This window comes from Oryx dammah, unplaced genomic scaffold (genome assembly GCF_014754425.2).
Source record: "Oryx dammah isolate SB20612 unplaced genomic scaffold, SCBI_Odam_1.1 HiC_scaffold_23, whole genome shotgun sequence".
In the NCBI taxonomy this organism is placed as follows: domain Eukaryota; kingdom Metazoa; phylum Chordata; class Mammalia; order Artiodactyla; family Bovidae; genus Oryx; species Oryx dammah.
In genome coordinates, this window is record NW_024070207.1 from 40,946,739 (window position 1) to 40,965,103 (window position 18,365).

The following is an 18,365-nucleotide window of genomic DNA, read 5'->3' on the forward strand; positions in this document are numbered from 1 at the left end:
CCAACATCTGCTGAATCATCAAAAAAGCAAGAGAGTTCCAGAAAAACATGTATTTCTCCTTTATTGACTATGCCAAAGCCTTTGACTGTGTGGATCATAATAAACTGTGGAAAATTCTTCAAGAGATGGGAATCCCAGACCACCTGACCTGCCTCTTGAGAAACCTATATGCAGGTCAGGAAGCAACAGTTAGAACTGGACATGGAAGAACAGACTGGTTCCAAATAGGAAAAGGAGTACGTCAAGGCTGTATATTGTCACCCTGCTTATTTAACTTCTATGCAGAGTACATCATGAGAAACGCTGGGCTGGAAGAAGCACAAGCTGGAATCAAGATTGCCGGGAGAAATATCAATAACCTCAGATATGCAGATGACACCACCCTTATGGCAGAAAGTGAAGAGGAACTAAAAATTAGCCTCTTGGTGAAAGTGAAAGAGGAGAGTGGAAAAGTTGGCTTAAAGCTCAACATTCAGAAAACAAAGATCATGGCATCTGGCCCCATCACTTCATGGCAGATAGATGGGGAAACAGTGGAAACAGTGTCAGACTTTGTTTTGGGGGGCTCCAAAATCACTGCAGATGGTGATTGCAGACATGAAATTAAAAGATGCTTACTCCTTGGAAGGAAAGTTATGACCAACCTAGATAGCATATTGAAAAGCAGAGACATTACTTTGCCAACAAAGGTCCATCTAGTTAAGGCTATGGTTTTTCCAGTGGTCATGTATGGATGTGAGAGTTGGACCGTGAAGAAAGCTGAGTGCCAAAGAATTGATGCTTTTGAACTGTGGTGTTGGAGAAGACTCTTGAGAGTCCCTTGGACTGCAAGGAGATGCAACCAGTCCATCCTAAAGGAGATCAGTCCTGGGTGTTCACTGGAGGGACTGATGCTGAAGCTGAAACTCCAATACTTTGGCCACCTCATGCAAAGAGTTGACAAATTGGAAAAGACCCTGATGCTGGGAGGGATTGGGGGCAGAAGGGGACGAGAGAGGATGAGATGGCTGGATGGCATCACCGACTCGATGGACAAGAGTTTGAGTGATTTCCAGGAGTTGGTGATGGACAGGGAGGCCTGGCGTGCTGTGATTCATGGGGTCACAAAGAATCGGACACGACTGAGCGACTGAACTGAACTGAACTGAACTTGGACTTGAGGGAAGTGCTCCTTGAAAATGAGAAGAAAAGATGCTAGCAATCCGTGGCATGCTGAGGCAATCACAATGCATCAAGAAGTGCCAACTGAAGCAGTGCTTTGGAAGATCAAGTAGCTGCTACGCCTAACCATTATACCAGTAATGATGACCATCAAAATGTGGTGTTGGGTGGATTTTTCTGAGTGTGTCTGAGTGCTTACAAAGAAACAAAACTATAAGCTCAAGTCCATTAATTCTCAGTTCCAATCAAAGAAAATCAAAGAGCTTGCAGGACAACCCTAAAACAAACCTCTTATTTCTTGTAATCACAGGGCGGATATTCCTGAAAACCAAAATCATAGGATGTTGCATTACAGTGACATTTGAATTCAGCCTCAGATTTCTCTTGTGAAAGGCAGTGATTGATAAGGAATGGGACCCTGAAACTTAGTATGGAGTTTGGACCTAGGTGAAACTGTTTGGACCTAGCTGAAATGAACAACTTTGAAGCCGCAAGCCATTCTCAACCTCCCTTACCAGTTGAAGCAGCTTGTCCTGCTATATCTGGAGAAATAAGCCTTCCACTGCTTAAAATCCTATAACTTCACCTGAGGCAGATTCCTTGAAAGGGGGTGGTATTCTCTTTAAGACCCACCAAAACCACTTAAACTGCCATTAAATCCACAGCTATAGTCAAATCTCAGTCTACTCTAGGCAGCTAGATACACACTTAAAACCCAGGAAGAACAGTTTATATACCAAACTGGGAGAGTGAACAGGCTAAACAGGGGAGGAACACCTTCAAATACTATGCTAGTTAGAAGCAATGGACTAGATATATATTTGCAACGTCTTCAAAACTTCAAAATTGGTGATAAGAAGTTGTAAGAAACAGAGTAAGGTATACAATATATCATTTAACTTAAAATATATGCCTTTGATGGCTAAGTTGAAGATCTCCCTTGGTAAATGTCACATAGCACTGGAAAATGTGGGTTATTTTCAAATCTCTTTTGATAGTGATTTCTACCATAATTCCATAGTGATAAGAGAACAGACTCTGTGTAACTTCATTAACTTTAGACCATGAAATTTTTTCACCTTGTACTATGTTCCTGGATATTTTCCAGTGTCTCCTAGTTTATAGTCTATGGGAACTTGAATAGAATTTGTATCCTACTGTTGTGTGAAAATTGTATAAATCTTAATTATGTTGAATTGGTTCACAATGCTTTTCAGGTCCACTATATCCTTTTACTTCTCTGTATATTCATGCTATTAATTTTTGAGAGTTTATTATTGAAACTCCAACTAAAACTCATAATTTATCTACTTATAAAATAATTGTAACATAAAGTGGAACTTCATGTAACCTCGTTCTGTATTTTCCAAGTCTCCTGTAAATGTGTTTGATAACACACATTTATCCTGTAAAAAGTATAATACTTTGATAATTAAAAAATTAAAATTAAAAAATGAATAAAACATATGCATATAAAACATTGATATATTCAATAAGAACACACACAAAAAGAATATAGATTAAATGCATTAGAATTGTTGCCACTGCTGGGCAGGGGAATGGGAATAAAAAGTGAAAATTAAACGACAAGGGTCCTGTGTGGACTAATTACAACAATTAAAAAATTGAGGAGTATGACTCAGGAGAGAAAGAACAAACATTGGCTTGCAGTAGGGACTTTCAGTCCTTGACAAGATGCTGGTCTAACATAAGGTGCTGGCTCCCTGCAATTCCAGCCCTAAAGATGACACACAGAAGGAAAATTGACAGATAATGATGAAATCATTCTGCAGCATTTACCATGCGCCAGGCACTATTCGCTCATTTAATCTTCCCAGCCAATGCTATATTAATCCCATTATACAAATGAGAAAACAAGTACAGAGAGATTAAGTAACTTGCCTAAAGTCACAGAATTGGTAATACTGGAGCTGGAATTCTAACTCAGTCCAGATAAAACTGAGGACCACCAAGAGACTGGAAGGGGCGAGTCTGGGGTGGGGGATTGGACATCAGGGACAAGCGGCCTAAAATGGAAGAGGGGCGCACCAGGGATGAGAGAGGCCAGAGGAAACTTTCTGATTGTGTCCTTCTGTTCCCCCTTCTGTGTTGTTCTGGGAGAATCACGGTCTACTTTGTCAGCATAGCAAGACAGAACGGCGGTGTCAAGCGTCACACAGGGAAGCACCGGAGTTGCTGGGGAGCAGGGGGTATATTACACTGGCAGGTACACAGGCCGAGTCATCTCCCACCCCCACCCACACAGAGAAACCCCAGCCCTACGTCTAGAGCAAGTAAATAAACACAAGACCCTCAAAGGCAGGAACTTGACCAAGATTTCATTGAGGAATGTGAGTATCCCAAGAGAAAAAACCCAAAGGCAATGGCATCAGGACTTCCTAAGCACAGTACTCATAGTGAGGCTGTGAAGAAGCCCTCAGAGCTTACAGACATGTTAATTTCCTACTCATAATCATGAGCACCAAACCAGAAATCTCCACTCCTTTGAGGCAAGCCTTTACCATGGAAGAGAGTTTGAAGTTGGAAAGTAGAACTAAGTAACAATAACCAGCGCTCCAGTGGTTAAGACTCTGGGCTTCCACTGCAGGGGCCGTGGGTTTAATCCTTGGTTGGAGAACTGAGATCCCACAAACTGTGCCATGTGGCCAACAAACAAGAAATCACTATGTGATACCACCACCACCCCATCCACTAAAATGGTTAAAATGGAACAGATCAACAGCAGCAAATGTTGGAAAGCAACCAGAACTTTCATAAATTGCTAAGGACTTCAGAGGTTAAAGCGTGTGCCTGCAATGCAGGAGACCTGGGTTCGATCCCTGGGTCGGGAAGATCCCCTGGAGAAGGAAATGGCAACCCACTCCAGTACTCTTGCCTGGAGAATCCCATGGACGGAGAAGCCTGGTGGGCTACAGTCCATGGGGTAGCAAACAGTTGGACATGACTGAGCGACTTCACTTTCACTTTTCAAAGTGGTTGTCACCTTTGAAGAAAACTTTTTGGCAGTTTCTTAAAATCAAGCATATATCATCTACTCTATTATTGCATCAATTCCACTGCAGGATATTTCTCCAGAAGACATGAAAATGTATGTCCAAAACTTGCCCAAAAATATTCCTAGCAACATTATTCCTGATAGCCCCTAACTGCAAACACACCAGACGTCCATCAATATAAGGGATAAACTACACACTGGAATTCTACCCTTCAACAAAAAGGAACACACTACTAATACAACTACATGGATGAGCTTCAAACATGTTTAAAACTAAACACAGAAGGTACACTGATGTAGGATTTAATGTATATAAAGTAGTGAATTAAGCAAAAATACCCTACACCAGTAGAAATCAAGTCAATGTTGCTTCTCTAGCAGGTGGGAGCTTCCTGGAGGGAAACGTTCTCTCCTGATGCACAGGTTTTGGCCTATTTTTCAGGACTAATCAAACTGAGCACTTGAAATCTATACATTTCACTGTAAATATTTCAGTTCAAAAAATGTAAATACTGGGTGGGGCTTCCCTGGTGGCTCATGGTAAGGAATCCTCTTTCCAACGCAGGACACATGGGTTTGATCCCTAATCCAGGAAGATCCCACATGCAGTGGAGTAACTAAGCCTGTGAGCCACAACTACTGAGCACACATGCCCTAGAGCCTGTGCTCTGCAACAAGAGAAGCCATCACAATGAGTGGCCCCCACTTGCCACAGTGAGAGAAACAGCCCGCACAGCAGCAAAGACCCAGCACAATTTTTAAAATGTAGATGTTACTCACTATTCACTGGAGATACACAAATTTAAGTCACAATGATACATTGATGGGGTACAGAGTAACCAGAACTCACATTGTTAGTGGTAACACAGCTTTGGAAAAATCATCTGGCCATTTCTTACAAAACTTTCTGCTTTATGTAATATCCAGCAATTTCTTACCTGTTTTCATCTCTAACCATGTACAGACTTGCATAAGAACACCATTCATAGGGATTTTATTTGTAATAGCCAAGAGTATGTAAAAAAAAAAAAAATCCAGTACTCATACATACACACATGCCTGAATCTCAAAAGCATTCTGCCTAATGATAGCCTTATACAAGGACCTATATCTTGCATTTATAAGTTCCAGAACAGGCAATTAGTCTGTATGTCTGGGGATGAAGGAAAGAATTGTTGAGGAAGGGCCACAAGGTAGCGTGGTTAAGTGACAGCAACGTTCTCTACCTTGAGAGTGTGTTGTCTTTACCAAATCTCATGATATGCTTTAGGTTGAAGTCCCTTCAAAATTTGTTCAGAGCTTATTATGTTTTTCAGGTTAACATGTGCAACTAAACAGAAATTGATGGGATGACATAGATATACCTATGGCTGATTCACATTGATGTTTTCACAGAAAACCAACAGAATACGGCAAAGCAGTTATCCAATTAAAACTAACTTTAAAAAATAAAAATTGATGGGATGATTTAAGTTTTCCTGGAACAACTGGTAGTACAGAGCTGAAGCTAGCTATTCAGGCTTCCCAGATGGCTCAATGATAAAGAATGAGCTTGCCAATGCAAGAGACTCGGGTTCATTCCATTGCTGGATCAGGAAGATCCCCCAGGAGTAGGAGATGGCAACCCAACCCAGTATTCTTGCCTGGAAAATTCCATGGACAGATGAGCCTGGCAGACTACAGTCCCTGGGGTCGCAAGTCAGACACAACTGAGCATACACGCACTGCCATGAACTGCCTGAGGTTATTTACAGAATGAGTGTTAGTCACTCAGTCCTGTCCTCCTCTTTGCTACCCCATGGACAGTAGGCTGCCTAGGCTCCCCTGTCCATGGGATTCTCTAGGTAAGAATACTGGAATGGGTTGCCATGCCCTTCTCCAGGGAATCTTCTCAACCCAGGAATGGAAGAACCTGGGTCTCCTGCATTGCAGGCAGCTTCTTACCATCTGAGCCACCAGAGAGGGGGTTCAGTGATGAGTTTTCACCTGGCTATATAATCTAATCACAGTGTATTAGAAGGGGACAAGAGGATGAGATGGTTGGATGGCATCACCGATTCAATGGACATGAGTTTGAGTAAGCTCCGGGAGTTGATGGACAGAGAAGCCTGGCATGCTGCAGTCCATAGGGTTGCAAAGAGCCGGACACGACTAAGTGAAATGAAATACACTTAACGGGAACCACAAAATGAAGGCTGTTGCAGTGGCCTGACTCACCTCACAAAGGCAAACCTATAAAGCACATGATTACAGGAAACCACGTCAAGGTGACCTTTAACATTGTTCAGTCACTCAATCATGTCACTTGCAACCCCAGGAACTGTTACTTGTAGCTGGCCAGGTTTCTCTGTCCATGCAATTATCTGGGCAATACTACAATGGGCTGCCATTCTCTACTCCAGGGATCTTCCCAACCCAAGGACAGAACCCTTGTCTCTTACATTGGCTGGCAGATTCTCTAACCACCGATCAACCAGGCAAGCCAGGACACAATTGCAATCCTCCAACTCAGCTTACGGAAAAGGTAATGGCAGCCCACTCCAGTACTCTTGCCTGGAAAATCCCATGGTCATAGGAGCCTGGTAGGGTGCAGTCCATGGGGTCACAAGGAGTCTGAGCAACTTCACTTTCACTTGCATGCATTGGAGAAGGAAACGGCAACCCACTCCAGTACTCTTGCCTGGAGGATCCCAGGGACAAGGGAGCCTGGTGGGCAGCCATCTATGGGGTCTCAGTCGGACACGACTGAAGCGACTTAGCAGCAGCAGCAACTCGGCTTTATGGGTTTCCCAGGTGGTGCTAGTAAAGAATCCATTTGCCAATGCAGATGAGACATGTGGATTCAGTCCCTGTGCTGGGAAGATCCCCCAGAGAAGGGAATGGCAACCCACTCATCTTCCCTAGAGAATCCCATGGACAGAGGAGCCTGGTGGGCTACAGTCCACAGGGTCACAGAATCTGTTATCAACTTAGCCCAACTCAGCTTTAGCAAGCTCACCTTCCCCTCCGAGAAACAGGGGCCCCACAGCCAATGATCCCCTGGGAACAGTGCTTCGCTGCCTGTGAGGTACTGTACTCAACCCACTGATTGCTTTCCCTTAAAGAACAACTGTCACTAAATTAGTTTTATCAAGTGCAAATGAACATGAGTCAGACGTACATAGAACCAACAAACACTAATCTTGTGCTGATTTAATGACATCCCCAAGGGACCTGGTCTGAAGTGGGATTCACTGCCAAATTGAATTAACCGACCTGTTTCTCCCAGGAGCCAGCAGGAAATACTACAAACATTACAGTCAATCTTTGGTACTCTAGCTTTCAGGTTTTGGGTATTATTGCTCCAATTTCAGGGTAAGGATTACATGAAATCACCTGAATTACCTCAATGTCCACCTGAAGCTCCCTCCCCTAAGAAGCCTAGCCATAGGCTACTTCAGTGACTATGTCCCCTGGCAACTGGCTGCAAGGGCAAACAGTGCCTAAGAACTAGGGTTTGGGGGTGGGGGTTGTTTGCAGATCCTTATTTAAAAGCCAAAATAAGCTTTATTATAAAAGCTTTATAATAATAAGCTTATTATATAAGCTTTATTATAAAAAAGACCCCAGAGCCACAAAAAATGCACGTCAAGTTTTATTAGGTTCAAATACAAAACATTCCAAAAAGAGAAAAGCCATCTATTATATCTAAGTACTATATTCAACTACCAGTTAAACAAGGGAAACACGTTATTCTGTTTCTTTTACAAGTATAAATCAAGACCAATTCTTTTCCCAACAGGAGCAGAAATAAGTCTGCTGGGTCAGTAAACTATTAGCCAAATAGCTGTCTGGTCATTAAACAGTCTTCAATTTAGTATTTGTTTTACTATGATTAGTCTCTATGTTCTACACTATCTTCAAGATACCTAAATAAAATCTCAAGAGCCAAAAGGTCCTTGGGAGCATAGACCCAAGTAATTTCGATTACAGAATGATTGAGGAAGACAGCTATGTAAGTGCAACGGCTTTTTAAATTTGGTCAATACCCTCATGATCTGTGATTGGAAGAGCCTATCAAAATGAGGGTTAAATTTCTGCATATTTTCCACAACTGCAAATGGTAAACATGACAGTACTGATATTTACTAGGTAAACATTCAGAAGCTGAGTTGGTTCCTTCTAACCCAACAACTCAAATCTGTTTCCTTTGAGAACATTAGCTTTTACACCATTGGCTCTAATCTTCAATGCAATAAATGATAAAGCTGTAACGATTTGTTTGCAAGACATGAACTGGGGTAGGGGGTAAAGGAAGCTTACAAAACAACTATTCTTTAAAAAAAAAAAACAAAAAACAGCAAAAGCCAACCGGCCCGATTTTGTCTCCAGTTTTCAAAGTGTGCTTTCGAGCATTTCAGCTATGTTTCCAGTTACTTTAGTCTCCAGGTATTAGTCTTCCATTTAGTTTTAAAACTAAATCTCACTTTTGAATAAACACAAAGAAATATTTTACTTACTGAAAAATCACTTTACTGGATAAAGTTACCTCTTATGCCTTTCAGTTTTCTAATCCAACTTTCTGACAATCAGTGGTAATTAGGAAGTTCTAAGTTGCAGTTGTCCCTATGACTTTGGGCTTCCCTTGTGGCTCAGCTGGTCAAAAATCCGCCTGCAATGCGGGAGACCTGGGTTCGATCCCTGGGTTGGGAAGATCCCCTGGAGATGGGAAAGGCTACCCACTCCAGTATTCTGGCCTGGAGAATTCCACGGACTGTATAGTCCATGGGGTCACAAAGAGTCAGACATGACTGAGCGACTTTCACGTCACTTCTACGACTTTAGCTAAAGTAAAGTCAAAGCTGAAAAAAGAACAAGAACTTCCTGACTACCTCCACTTACCCATTTCCTTAATTACTCCCCTTTCTCCATCTTGTCAATTACTTATTTTAAGAAACTGCCACTCCCTAGTTAAGAGTGCTAACCAACTGGGGTCGATGCTTTCCTTAGAGCCACAGGAACCCTGGAAGGCAAACATCTTGTCCGCACCAAACCAATTCTGATGAGTACTGCTTATGCAACTGTTGTGCCTTAAGGACAATCAGCAATTCTTCCGCTTCAACAGCTCTGTAAAATGAAAAGGTGCTATCAGGTCACAAGATATTTACTGTTTCATTCTGGAAATAACCCAGGAAGCTCAAAAAAAAAAAAAACCCATCAGAATTTCTGTTATCATTCTACCAGTAAAACTGTTACTCAAGCTAAGGATTTAGTGGTATCTGTTATCAGTTCACCCTTTAGCCAAATTGGAACCAAAAAGTATCCTTTTTAAAAAGGCTCAGCAAACAGTTTGAACCTCACACAAGTTTGTTCACATAGCAAAACGCTACACTTTATCACTCCAGCCAACAACTGGTAGCAAAGGACTAGCAAGCTGTATACATTAAATATATTCAATACAGCTATCTTTGAGAAAACCTTACTCCCATTTAATGTGCCAGGTGTTAGATTTATCCTGCTAATCCTAAAATTAACCCATTACAGATAACTTGCCAATATCAAGGCATGCAACATGGCAATGCCATAGTATTTATACCTATAAAAGCCACTGCTTTCAAAACTTACCTTAGCATTGCATTTCTCTTATTGCCAGCTTTATCTAGTGTGAAAAAAAATCAGCACTCCATGACCATCATGACCATGACCAAAATTCTCAACCTGTAAAAATTAAATAGGTAACTAGTTATCTCTCTTAAGGAAATTCTTCAAAACTTGCCTATTAACTGCCCTCTTTTCCAGAAAGAAAAGGCTTGCAGCTTAACGTATTTCGTGTTCTACTATTTCTCTTAAGTGGTGGAAGCTTCACTGGCTTGGGATGGACTGGAATGGCTTAAATGGTTAAGTTGCATGGCTTATGGATTCCCATTCTGTTCCAATGGTGCACTGCCATGTTAAATCCATAAGTTGAACGGACAAAACTTATTTGAAGGAATTAAGTGCAGTGTAAGGATTTTTAGTTGGAGGTCTTCAAGTTTACTATATTCAAGAGCATCTTTTTCAACTTCGTGGCTGGACCTGGGTCATGCTGCCTCAGGTTTTGCTTTTTAAAGACCACTTGCAATAGATTTTCTCCATAGAGTGTAGTTTCACAGAACTAAAAACAAGTCAGGCATCCAACTAAATGTCAGGTTTGCAATGGCTTACTGGGGGTAAAGAGAGGGGGACCCCAAACTTAAGCCATTTCCTATATTGACTAAAAGACTAACTTGAAAAACGTTAAAACATGAAGCATGTTTAAAGGTCTTCATCAAAAATAAGATTTAAAAAATACCCCCTCCCAAGCCCCAGATCGCTACTGGTAAACAGCTGTATTAAGGCCTTTAAGTGTCACACATGCTTTAAAAAAAGAAATCCAAGTGTTGAATTTGGAGGACTTCTAATATGCTATCGAACACTTTGTTTTCCAAAAGTTTTTTTTTTTTTTAATCTAGAAAGCATTTCCATTGCCATGAGGTACAGTATGTTTCACTGTACTATGAGGAAGGTAAGTGTTCAATTTCGACTTAGACGGAAAAACTAGTTTGCTTTGCTTACCATCTTTGCTGTTTCACAGGCATTTGATGCTTTAAATCTGATGTGGAATGCTGATAGATTCACTTTTTAGAAGTCATAAGCCTTTGAGAAGTTGGAGATAACTTCATTGCTTATCTATTTTCTCCTTTGCAATCAAGCTGTTCCTTAAAAGTGAGACACTACAGAGTTGCAAAAATTTGAAACAGTAAGAGCAAGCATCGTTTGCAGCTTCATGGTTGGTTTTGGCCAAACTTTTTATTTAGTATTCTGTAGTTGCTTAACACACACTTAAATGGTCTTATTGGGGAGGGGGAAAGGGGAGGTTCTTGTAGATTCCCAAGGAAATGTCAGAAAGGCAAAATATGGCCAGCATTATCCATTTGCTTTTTTCTGGGTTTACTGGGCGAATAGCACTTTCCTTACATATATGCATCTGATCTCAGGTTTTTCATACTGAGAACATTTGAGATTTCAGCTTGAAGACACTCTGAAATCCTAAGAGTAGCATACCCCGACCACCCTCTAATAGCTAGCTTGTTTATATAGGCAGGAGGATTCATCTCTCCATTTTAGATGACTAGATATTTTGTGTAAGATAAACTGCTTGCCTCATCATTTACTGGGGAAAATCCTATAGGAAGTGGCCTTTAGGGACACTTTTACTTGGAAGATTACACCACTAGTACACATGTCAAGTTTTAACACACTTAACATTCCATTTGCTTGTTGAAAGCAATGTCATAAAATCAAAGATTAAACATGTTTTACTTTCTTTCCTCACAAGAACATAAAAATTATGGAAGGGGAACTTAACAGGAAATTTAAAAAAAAAAGTAACACAATCTTTCCTTTTAGTAGTCCTTGGGTAGTTATGATAGAACAGGTTCCACTTTTGTTTGTTTCTTTGAACAGGGATTTTGGTCCAAAGTTGTTTGTTTTTAATATCTGCTTCTGCCTCCCCCTCTATCAGATCGGCTTCCTCCACGGCCACCACCTCTTGGTGCTCCGCGGCTTGAACTGCTGTAGGAATCTCGTGGAGGAGGGTACCCCCTTTCCATAGAAGGGGGAAGCCCTCTTTCTTGTCTGCCAACCCGATCACGACCACTTGAGTAGAGATCACTTCGGCTGCTTGAGTAACTGTCTCGACTTCCACCATATCCGTCACGTGAGCTGCTGTAATCATCATAGCGACTGCTTCCACCATAAGATGGCGGGGGCCCTCGTGTAGGTGGAGCACTACGTGAGTTACCTGCAGGGTCAATGGTCAGGTAATATGGCAACACTATAAATTGTATATATACAACATTTAAATCTGAATTTACAGAATTCTTGTATTAAACGTTTACTGTCTTAACTGGGAGATTTTAAACTCTGCCATTGCTGGCCATTAACAGGGATTTGCTCATCTGCTGAGACACGGAAATGGGTGGGTTTTAATGTTTGTTTGAAAAGACTGAAGACGGTGTGTATTTCAAGAGGATATTCCAGACAGCTTGTTATTTTATAGTAGACACTCAGCCAACTTTCCAGTGATAAGTTGCAATTTTGAACTGTAGACTTTCCTTCATATTGCAATGGTAAACATTTGATCTTGTTAATAAAGTTTTTAAATTGTATTTTCACTGTTGGGGGAAAACACATAAGGCTGCCAATTTAAGCAAGCAAAATCCCCTCCAAAGCAAGCCAACAGCCTCAAAAAAAACTTAGAAAAAACAAAAGCCCCTCACAAGACTAGGAAAAGCCCAGCTGAATAAATTACCCCCTTAAAAGCAAGCAAACATCCCTTTAAAAGCAAGCACCACAACAGCCTAATAAACTGGCTCATGAACCTAAAAACTCAAGCTGGTGATAGTCGGAGACCCTCAACCAAAATCTTACCATAACTCTCATATGAATCTCTGTAGGAACCTCCACTTGGATGATCTGAATAGTCACGATCACGACCATAGCCATCTCTATCACTATATTCAAGAGAAATATGTGTAAGCCCCAAAACATTAGTTTTTACAGCTAAAAATTTTTTTTACATCAAGCCATGGCAGCAAGAGCAAAGTCACATACCTATAGCCTCTTGATGGATAGTCATCACGTGAACTGGAATGACCATAATCACGGTAAGTATAATCTCTTGGTGGTGGTGCATAATCTCTTGTATCACGAGAACTTGGGTAATCTCTGCTTGAATAGCTAAAGAAACAAAAGTAACTTGTTTCATACTTTTGATGAGCTCTCCTCAATCTGAAGTATTAAAAGACAAAAGCTACTATACTTTTCTGTTACCTGTCTTTAGTAGAATATCCATCATCTCTTGGGGACAAATAAACATCTCTACGAGAGGGCAAGGGCTCCCTTCGAGGTGGACCTCCGTAACTATCTCTTCCACGTGATACAGGAGCTTAAGGAAAAATCAATTTTAAAAATACACCCTGAGCAAAGTAAAAATGTATATTTGCAATGAAGCAATGAAAAGCAGTGATTCAACCAAATATGACAATATGGATGTATATGAGGAAATCCTCTAAAATTTCTTAATTACACCAAAATTATTTTCAATGCTCTGCATTTAACTTCGTGACTCCAAGTGATCTAGGTACAGTTTAAATATCATTTTTAGGATTCACCTCAATCCTTGTGTTATGATGGTAGGATAGACTAGGATAGACTGTCATATACAGAACATTTACCTCTTCCTCCCATTCCACTGCTGCTTCGAACTGGTCCTGAAGGGGCAGATCTTTTAGGAGGAGGACCCCCACTTCGTGGTGGTGGTCCTCTTTTTACCGGAAGTGGTCCCCTGGAAGAACTCATGTTAAAATTCATGGAATAGCCACCATCATCTACATTAGAACAAAAAAAATCATGTTAATACATGAGAAAGCTACAAAAGTTTTGCTTGATCAAGAACAAGACCATTTCTGTTTAGTTGGGGAAATCTTTAGTTGTTAGTCTACATAAAGACTGTGAGACACATTAGTCTACAGAGACATGAGTTAGTATAGATCAGAAAAGTAGAACTGAAAGGTTCTACTGAGGGTTCAAGTTACTTCAAAAAATCCCCAAATACCAACAATACCTATCAAAATTTTTCTATAAGTTTTTTCCTACAGAATGAGTTCATCTGGATGAAGAATAGCTTATTGTTAATTATGTCAAGGCATTGTTAATTTAACTGAGTACGCCTTCTATGTTTCCCTTAAGGAAATCACTTTGGTAGATGAATAAAATGTTCTCAATTTCAAAAGCTAAGGCCTTTAAAATAAAGATTAACCAAAGTACACACTGATGTGTTTACAGTTCTTAATTTATATACCAAGCCTAAATTAAACTTAAGTTATTACCCATGTGCCCTCCATGGGATGGAGGTCCCCTGGTTCCTCCACTTCCTCCTCTTCCTCCTCGAAGGCCTCTGGGAGGGCCTCTGCTTCTTGGAGGCGGAGGTGGTCCACGTCTACCACTTTCAAATGACGGTTTAGTGGCTTGTTCTACCTTGATGGCTTTTCCATCTAAGGACTAAATAATATCAATGGTTAATTAAAAACATTTAAAAGAGAACTTGCTGATCCATTATGCACTGACACTAGTATGTCCTTCAAAATGTTTTTACCTTTCTGTTTAACACTGAAATTTTTAAGGTATTATTTGAACTAAAACGTTTAGTTGGTAACATTTAACTAGGCGAAACAATTACCAGCTTAAGACAAACAACCAAAAAGAAAAGCTGAAGTATAATACAAAGTATCATACATAATATTTAAAATTGAATGATTTTTTGGTTAAGAATACACTGAGTACAAAAGGTCCTTCTGAAATTACAATACACTGTAGCAGGGTCCTGGAAGGGTTTATACTCAAATTCGAGAGCAGCCCTACACTGGACTTGGGTAACAATGTGCTATTTTACACACTAGGAAACATTGTATACTGCAGATACTTTTACCTTTCCATTCATGTCTCTGGCTGCATCCTTAGCATCTGCTGGGCTTTCAAAGGTGACAAAAGCAAATCCTCTAGATTTGTTGGTTTCACGATCTTTCATCAAGAGAACTAAAAAGTAGTTTTCAGGAGGAAAAAAAGTGTTACTCTAGTTGAAAAGGAAAAACAAAAATTAATCTGTAAAAAAGAAAGCAAGCTCAGAACTTCTTAGAGGACAAAGCACATTATCATTTCATGTGATCAATGCAATCGAAGTCATCACAGCTCACCTTTTTAATTATAATAACCCTGCATACATTTTCAGATAACTCACCTTCCACTATTCGTCCATATTTGCCAAATACTGCTTCAAGAGCTTTCTCATTGGTTTCTGTATTGAGGCCACCAATAAAGAGCTTTCCTGGGCGATCTGCCTCAACCATTTTTCCCCGCTGGTTAAAATCTGTTGGGAAAAAAAAGTTACCCTCCCTAAAAAAAAGTTCAAGTTTACCCAATGTTATGTATCAGAGCTTATTTTTTGTTTACTAAAATCATTAACATAATACATGGAAAGCAATTCTTAAGCCTCACCAGAAAACCTGTGTAATTAGTGACAGCAGTTTAATAAACTGGTTTATAAAGCCAACTTAACTAATTCCTGTATCTTTAATCCACTTTGGCAGTCTTAAGTAACTACAACACTTCAAAAAGTGCTTACTTTAAACACTAGATTTACTGCATTTTAAAAATTCAATTGTCGTTTAGTTGTTAAGTCGTGTCTGACTCTCACAACCCCATGGACTGTATCCCGCCAGGCTTCTCTGTCCATGGGATTTTCCAGGCAAGTATACTGGAGTGGGTAACCATTCCCTTTTCCAGGGGATCTTCCCAACCCAGGGATCAAACCCTGGGTTGCAGGCAGATTCTTCACCGCTGAGCCACCAGGGAAGCCTTAAAAAATTCAATCATCCCATCCCAATTATCCTAGTGATTTTTAAAAACCTACTCAGTCAAGGTCACAGACCAAACGCAGGTCCCTCTGACCAACCCAAGAACTCTAGCTCCTTTCATTACGATTTCCTAGTAAATCTAAGCAGCAATTTAAAGTTTTAACCAAGTTATGACTCTCCGTCAACAGCCCCTGCCCGGCTCATATTACCGACTTTTAAAAAGCATCAATATTATCTCATACGAAATAACGGAATGTGGAAGCGCGCTCTGTAACCCAGCACTCAAAGGCTGCAGTGGAACCCAATTAAAACCCGTCATTAAAAACCGCGTGGAAAATACAAAATGGCGACACTTGGATTGCGCCCAGAACAACCTCCCCGGGTCAGGGAGTAACTTTTGCCACCAGCCACGCTTTAGAAAATTCAAAGGGCTTCCTCTCCAAGGCCCGCCAATGAACAAGGACCCCGCGCAAAAGTGCACGTGCCCGCCCGAGGTCAGGGCCATCCCCACGCAGATATCGGCGGAGGAGGCGCGGTCCCTCCTCGTCCCGCTCCGGTGTAACCTCCGCCAACCCCCACCCCTGCAGGAGAAACAGCCAAACTTTCCGGGGAGGCACACTACGAAGCGCCCCCCCCCCCACCGCCGTCGGTTTCCCGTCGACACTCCCAGCTTTGCCTAAATAGGTCGGCACCTCCGGGTTCTTAAAATGGCGCCCGCCACCTTTATCTCCAGGGAGATAATCCCAAATTGTAACGTGGCAAGAATGGACGCAAGATACAAAGTAACAAAAAGGACTCACGTACTTGAGAGGTGACGACGGTCTCAAGCTCCTACGAGCTCGCCAACAGCGGCTTCCTAGCAGCTCGGCACGCGGGACGGCAGCCGACCCTGAGAACGGAAGCTGTAAGGCGCTCGCACTACTGCGCAACGAGGGCGAACAAAGGAGACAGCAAACTTTATACGGCCCGGGAACGAGGCTCAAGGACCCGGATGGAGGCAGGGCTTAGAATTTGAAACGTGTAGGGAGGGGGAGCGGTCCCCAGTATCCTCACTGGCTGTCCCCGCTGTTAATCACTCTTCGCTCCTCCCCTTTTCCCGGGCCCTTGTCTCTTCGGCCGGCCCCAGTTTCTAACCGTTTTCCCAGCCCCCACCGGTGCTCCACAAACCCGCGTTTTTGCTTTCTGCTAAAATGGTTCACGGACTGCATATAATAAAGAATTCAAATTTTTTGCGTGTTCTAGTTGTCCTGGCAAGGTGCTAAACTTTACACCCATTAACTCATTTAATTCTCAAAACAACATGATGAGGGTAGAACTATGCCAGTTTTGCAGAAAGGAAAAACAAAGAAGTTTAGATAATAAAATATATTTCCCCAAAATGCCTTTAACAAGAATTTTTGGTGAATGGGGAAAATTCTGATAAATGTCAGGTGGGGGAAAAAAACCTGTATTAAACAGCGGGGAGATAACCCGTTTTATAGAACAATTACTGAGCACCTACTAAATTGCAGGCAGGCTCTGGGCTTGGCTGTGAGAGTACAACCCAGAATAAGCAAGACGAGGTCAACGCGCTTCATTGGTAATGCTGCCAGATTTAGCAGGTGAAAATACGGAAAACCCCGTCAGGTTTGAATTTCGGATACCAAATACTTTTTTCAGTATAATAGCTCTCAATATGATGTACTTATTAGCCATTTATCTGAAATGCAAATTTAACTGGAGATTTCGTTTTTACCTGTCAATCCTCGTGGAGGGGATCACAAACATTTCTGATTTGCTAATTTCTTTAAAAACTGAAGAAGAAATTTAAATACAATTAACAAATTAAACAATTGCATGCTGTGATTAGTGCTAGGGAGAAAGTAAACTCGGTGCTTTGATGGACAATATTTGAGAGACCAAATTCGATCTAACCCTCAGGGAAGGTCTACCTGAAGAAGTGACTTTGGAGGTCAGATCTGAAGGAAGAAAAGAAACCCTCCATGGGTAAGCTGGAGGGCAAAGGAGGATCAGAAGCTTTTCAGAAAAAGAAGCACAAAGTGGAGTGAAAGACCTTGCATGTTTCAAGGGACAAAAAGGGATCCAGGGTGACCAGAATTTAAGGGGCATTATATGAGGGAGCCAAGGCAGGCAGAACATTCAAATCCACTACAAGATTGCAGGGGGTAGGTGTGGAAGCAGGGACAACAATGGGGCTGTGCAAATGGACCAGGAAAGAGAAGACAGTGCCTTGAATTAGGGTTGTGGCAGGTGTATATGGCAAGCAGCATGGACAGGATTTGCTCATGAATCAGATGGAAAAGCATTGAGGTATAATTTGAAAAACAGGATAAGTCATTATGGATGAGTAAATATCTGGTATTAGTAAGGGGTGGCCATTTACTAAAACAGCTGCAAAGGAGCAAGTTTGGGGATGTGGGTGGGGATGGAGAAATCTGATGCTCAGAGTAAAGATCAGGGCTAAATTTGTTGCTTTAGAAATAGTAAAAAAAAAAAAAAAGGAAAGAAAGAAATAGTAATAAAACTCATCAGAATGAATGAGACCACCAAAGAAGAGACTATAATGGGGAAAAGAGAAGTCCCCCAATCCCACAGTATTAAGTATTAAAAAATACAAGACTGAGAGAAAGACACTGGAAGGAAATAGTCTAAAATGTTACCAGTTTATTTTGTGGGAGGGATAGAATTTGTGAACAGTTGTTACTTTTCTTCTACACAGTTACAACTGGTCTGTCTGCCATGGTGAATTACGGTTTATGCTGGGGAGGTGGTAG

General features: G+C 41.2%; 1 protein-coding gene and 1 non-coding gene across 4 annotated transcripts; both read right to left on the reverse strand.

The window, feature by feature from the left end:
* Positions 1 to 7,797: 7,797 nt before the first annotated feature.
* Positions 7,798 to 16,584, reverse strand: RBMX (RNA binding motif protein X-linked). Of its 3 annotated transcripts, XM_040266261.1 has the most exons (11): positions 16,396 to 16,584; positions 14,976 to 15,104; positions 14,667 to 14,773; positions 14,068 to 14,239; positions 13,414 to 13,566; positions 13,010 to 13,124; positions 12,791 to 12,916; positions 12,608 to 12,690; positions 10,751 to 11,978; positions 9,782 to 9,874; positions 7,798 to 9,283 (listed from the first exon to the last, which is right to left on the reverse strand). In XM_040266261.1, the coding sequence occupies exons 2-9, from the start codon at positions 15,082 to 15,084 to the stop codon at positions 11,668 to 11,670; spliced, it is 1,176 nt and encodes a 391-aa protein (XP_040122195.1). In that variant the 5' UTR covers positions 15,085 to 15,104; positions 16,396 to 16,584; the 3' UTR covers positions 7,798 to 9,283; positions 9,782 to 9,874; positions 10,751 to 11,667. The 3 variants fall into 3 exon arrangements, with proteins under 3 accessions (XP_040122195.1, XP_040122194.1, XP_040122196.1); XM_040266260.1 differs by having other exon boundaries at positions 9,782 to 11,978; XM_040266262.1 differs by having other exon boundaries at positions 9,782 to 11,978; positions 16,392 to 16,572.
* On the reverse strand, positions 14,856 to 14,927 carry LOC120882692. The gene has a single exon (XR_005725552.1). It is a non-coding gene; the product is annotated as a small nucleolar RNA SNORD61 (small nucleolar RNA).
* Positions 16,585 to 18,365: the final 1,781 nt, after the last annotated feature.

What these genes read in the sequence shown, in the direction of transcription:
- RBMX (XM_040266261.1), bottom strand. Translation starts at nt 15,084, where the DNA reads ATGGTTGAGGCAGATCGCCCAGGAAAGCTCTTTATTGGTGGCCTCAAT. An exon ending in ATATGGACGAATAGTGGAAG is followed by an intron (nt 14,774 to 14,975) that starts GTGAGTTATCTG and finishes ACTACTTTTTAG; the next exon opens with TTCTCTTGATGAAAGATCGT. An exon ending in TATCCATCAAGAGGCTATAG is followed by an intron (nt 12,691 to 12,790) that starts GTATGTGACTTT and finishes TCTTGAATATAG; the next exon opens with TGATAGAGATGGCTATGGTC.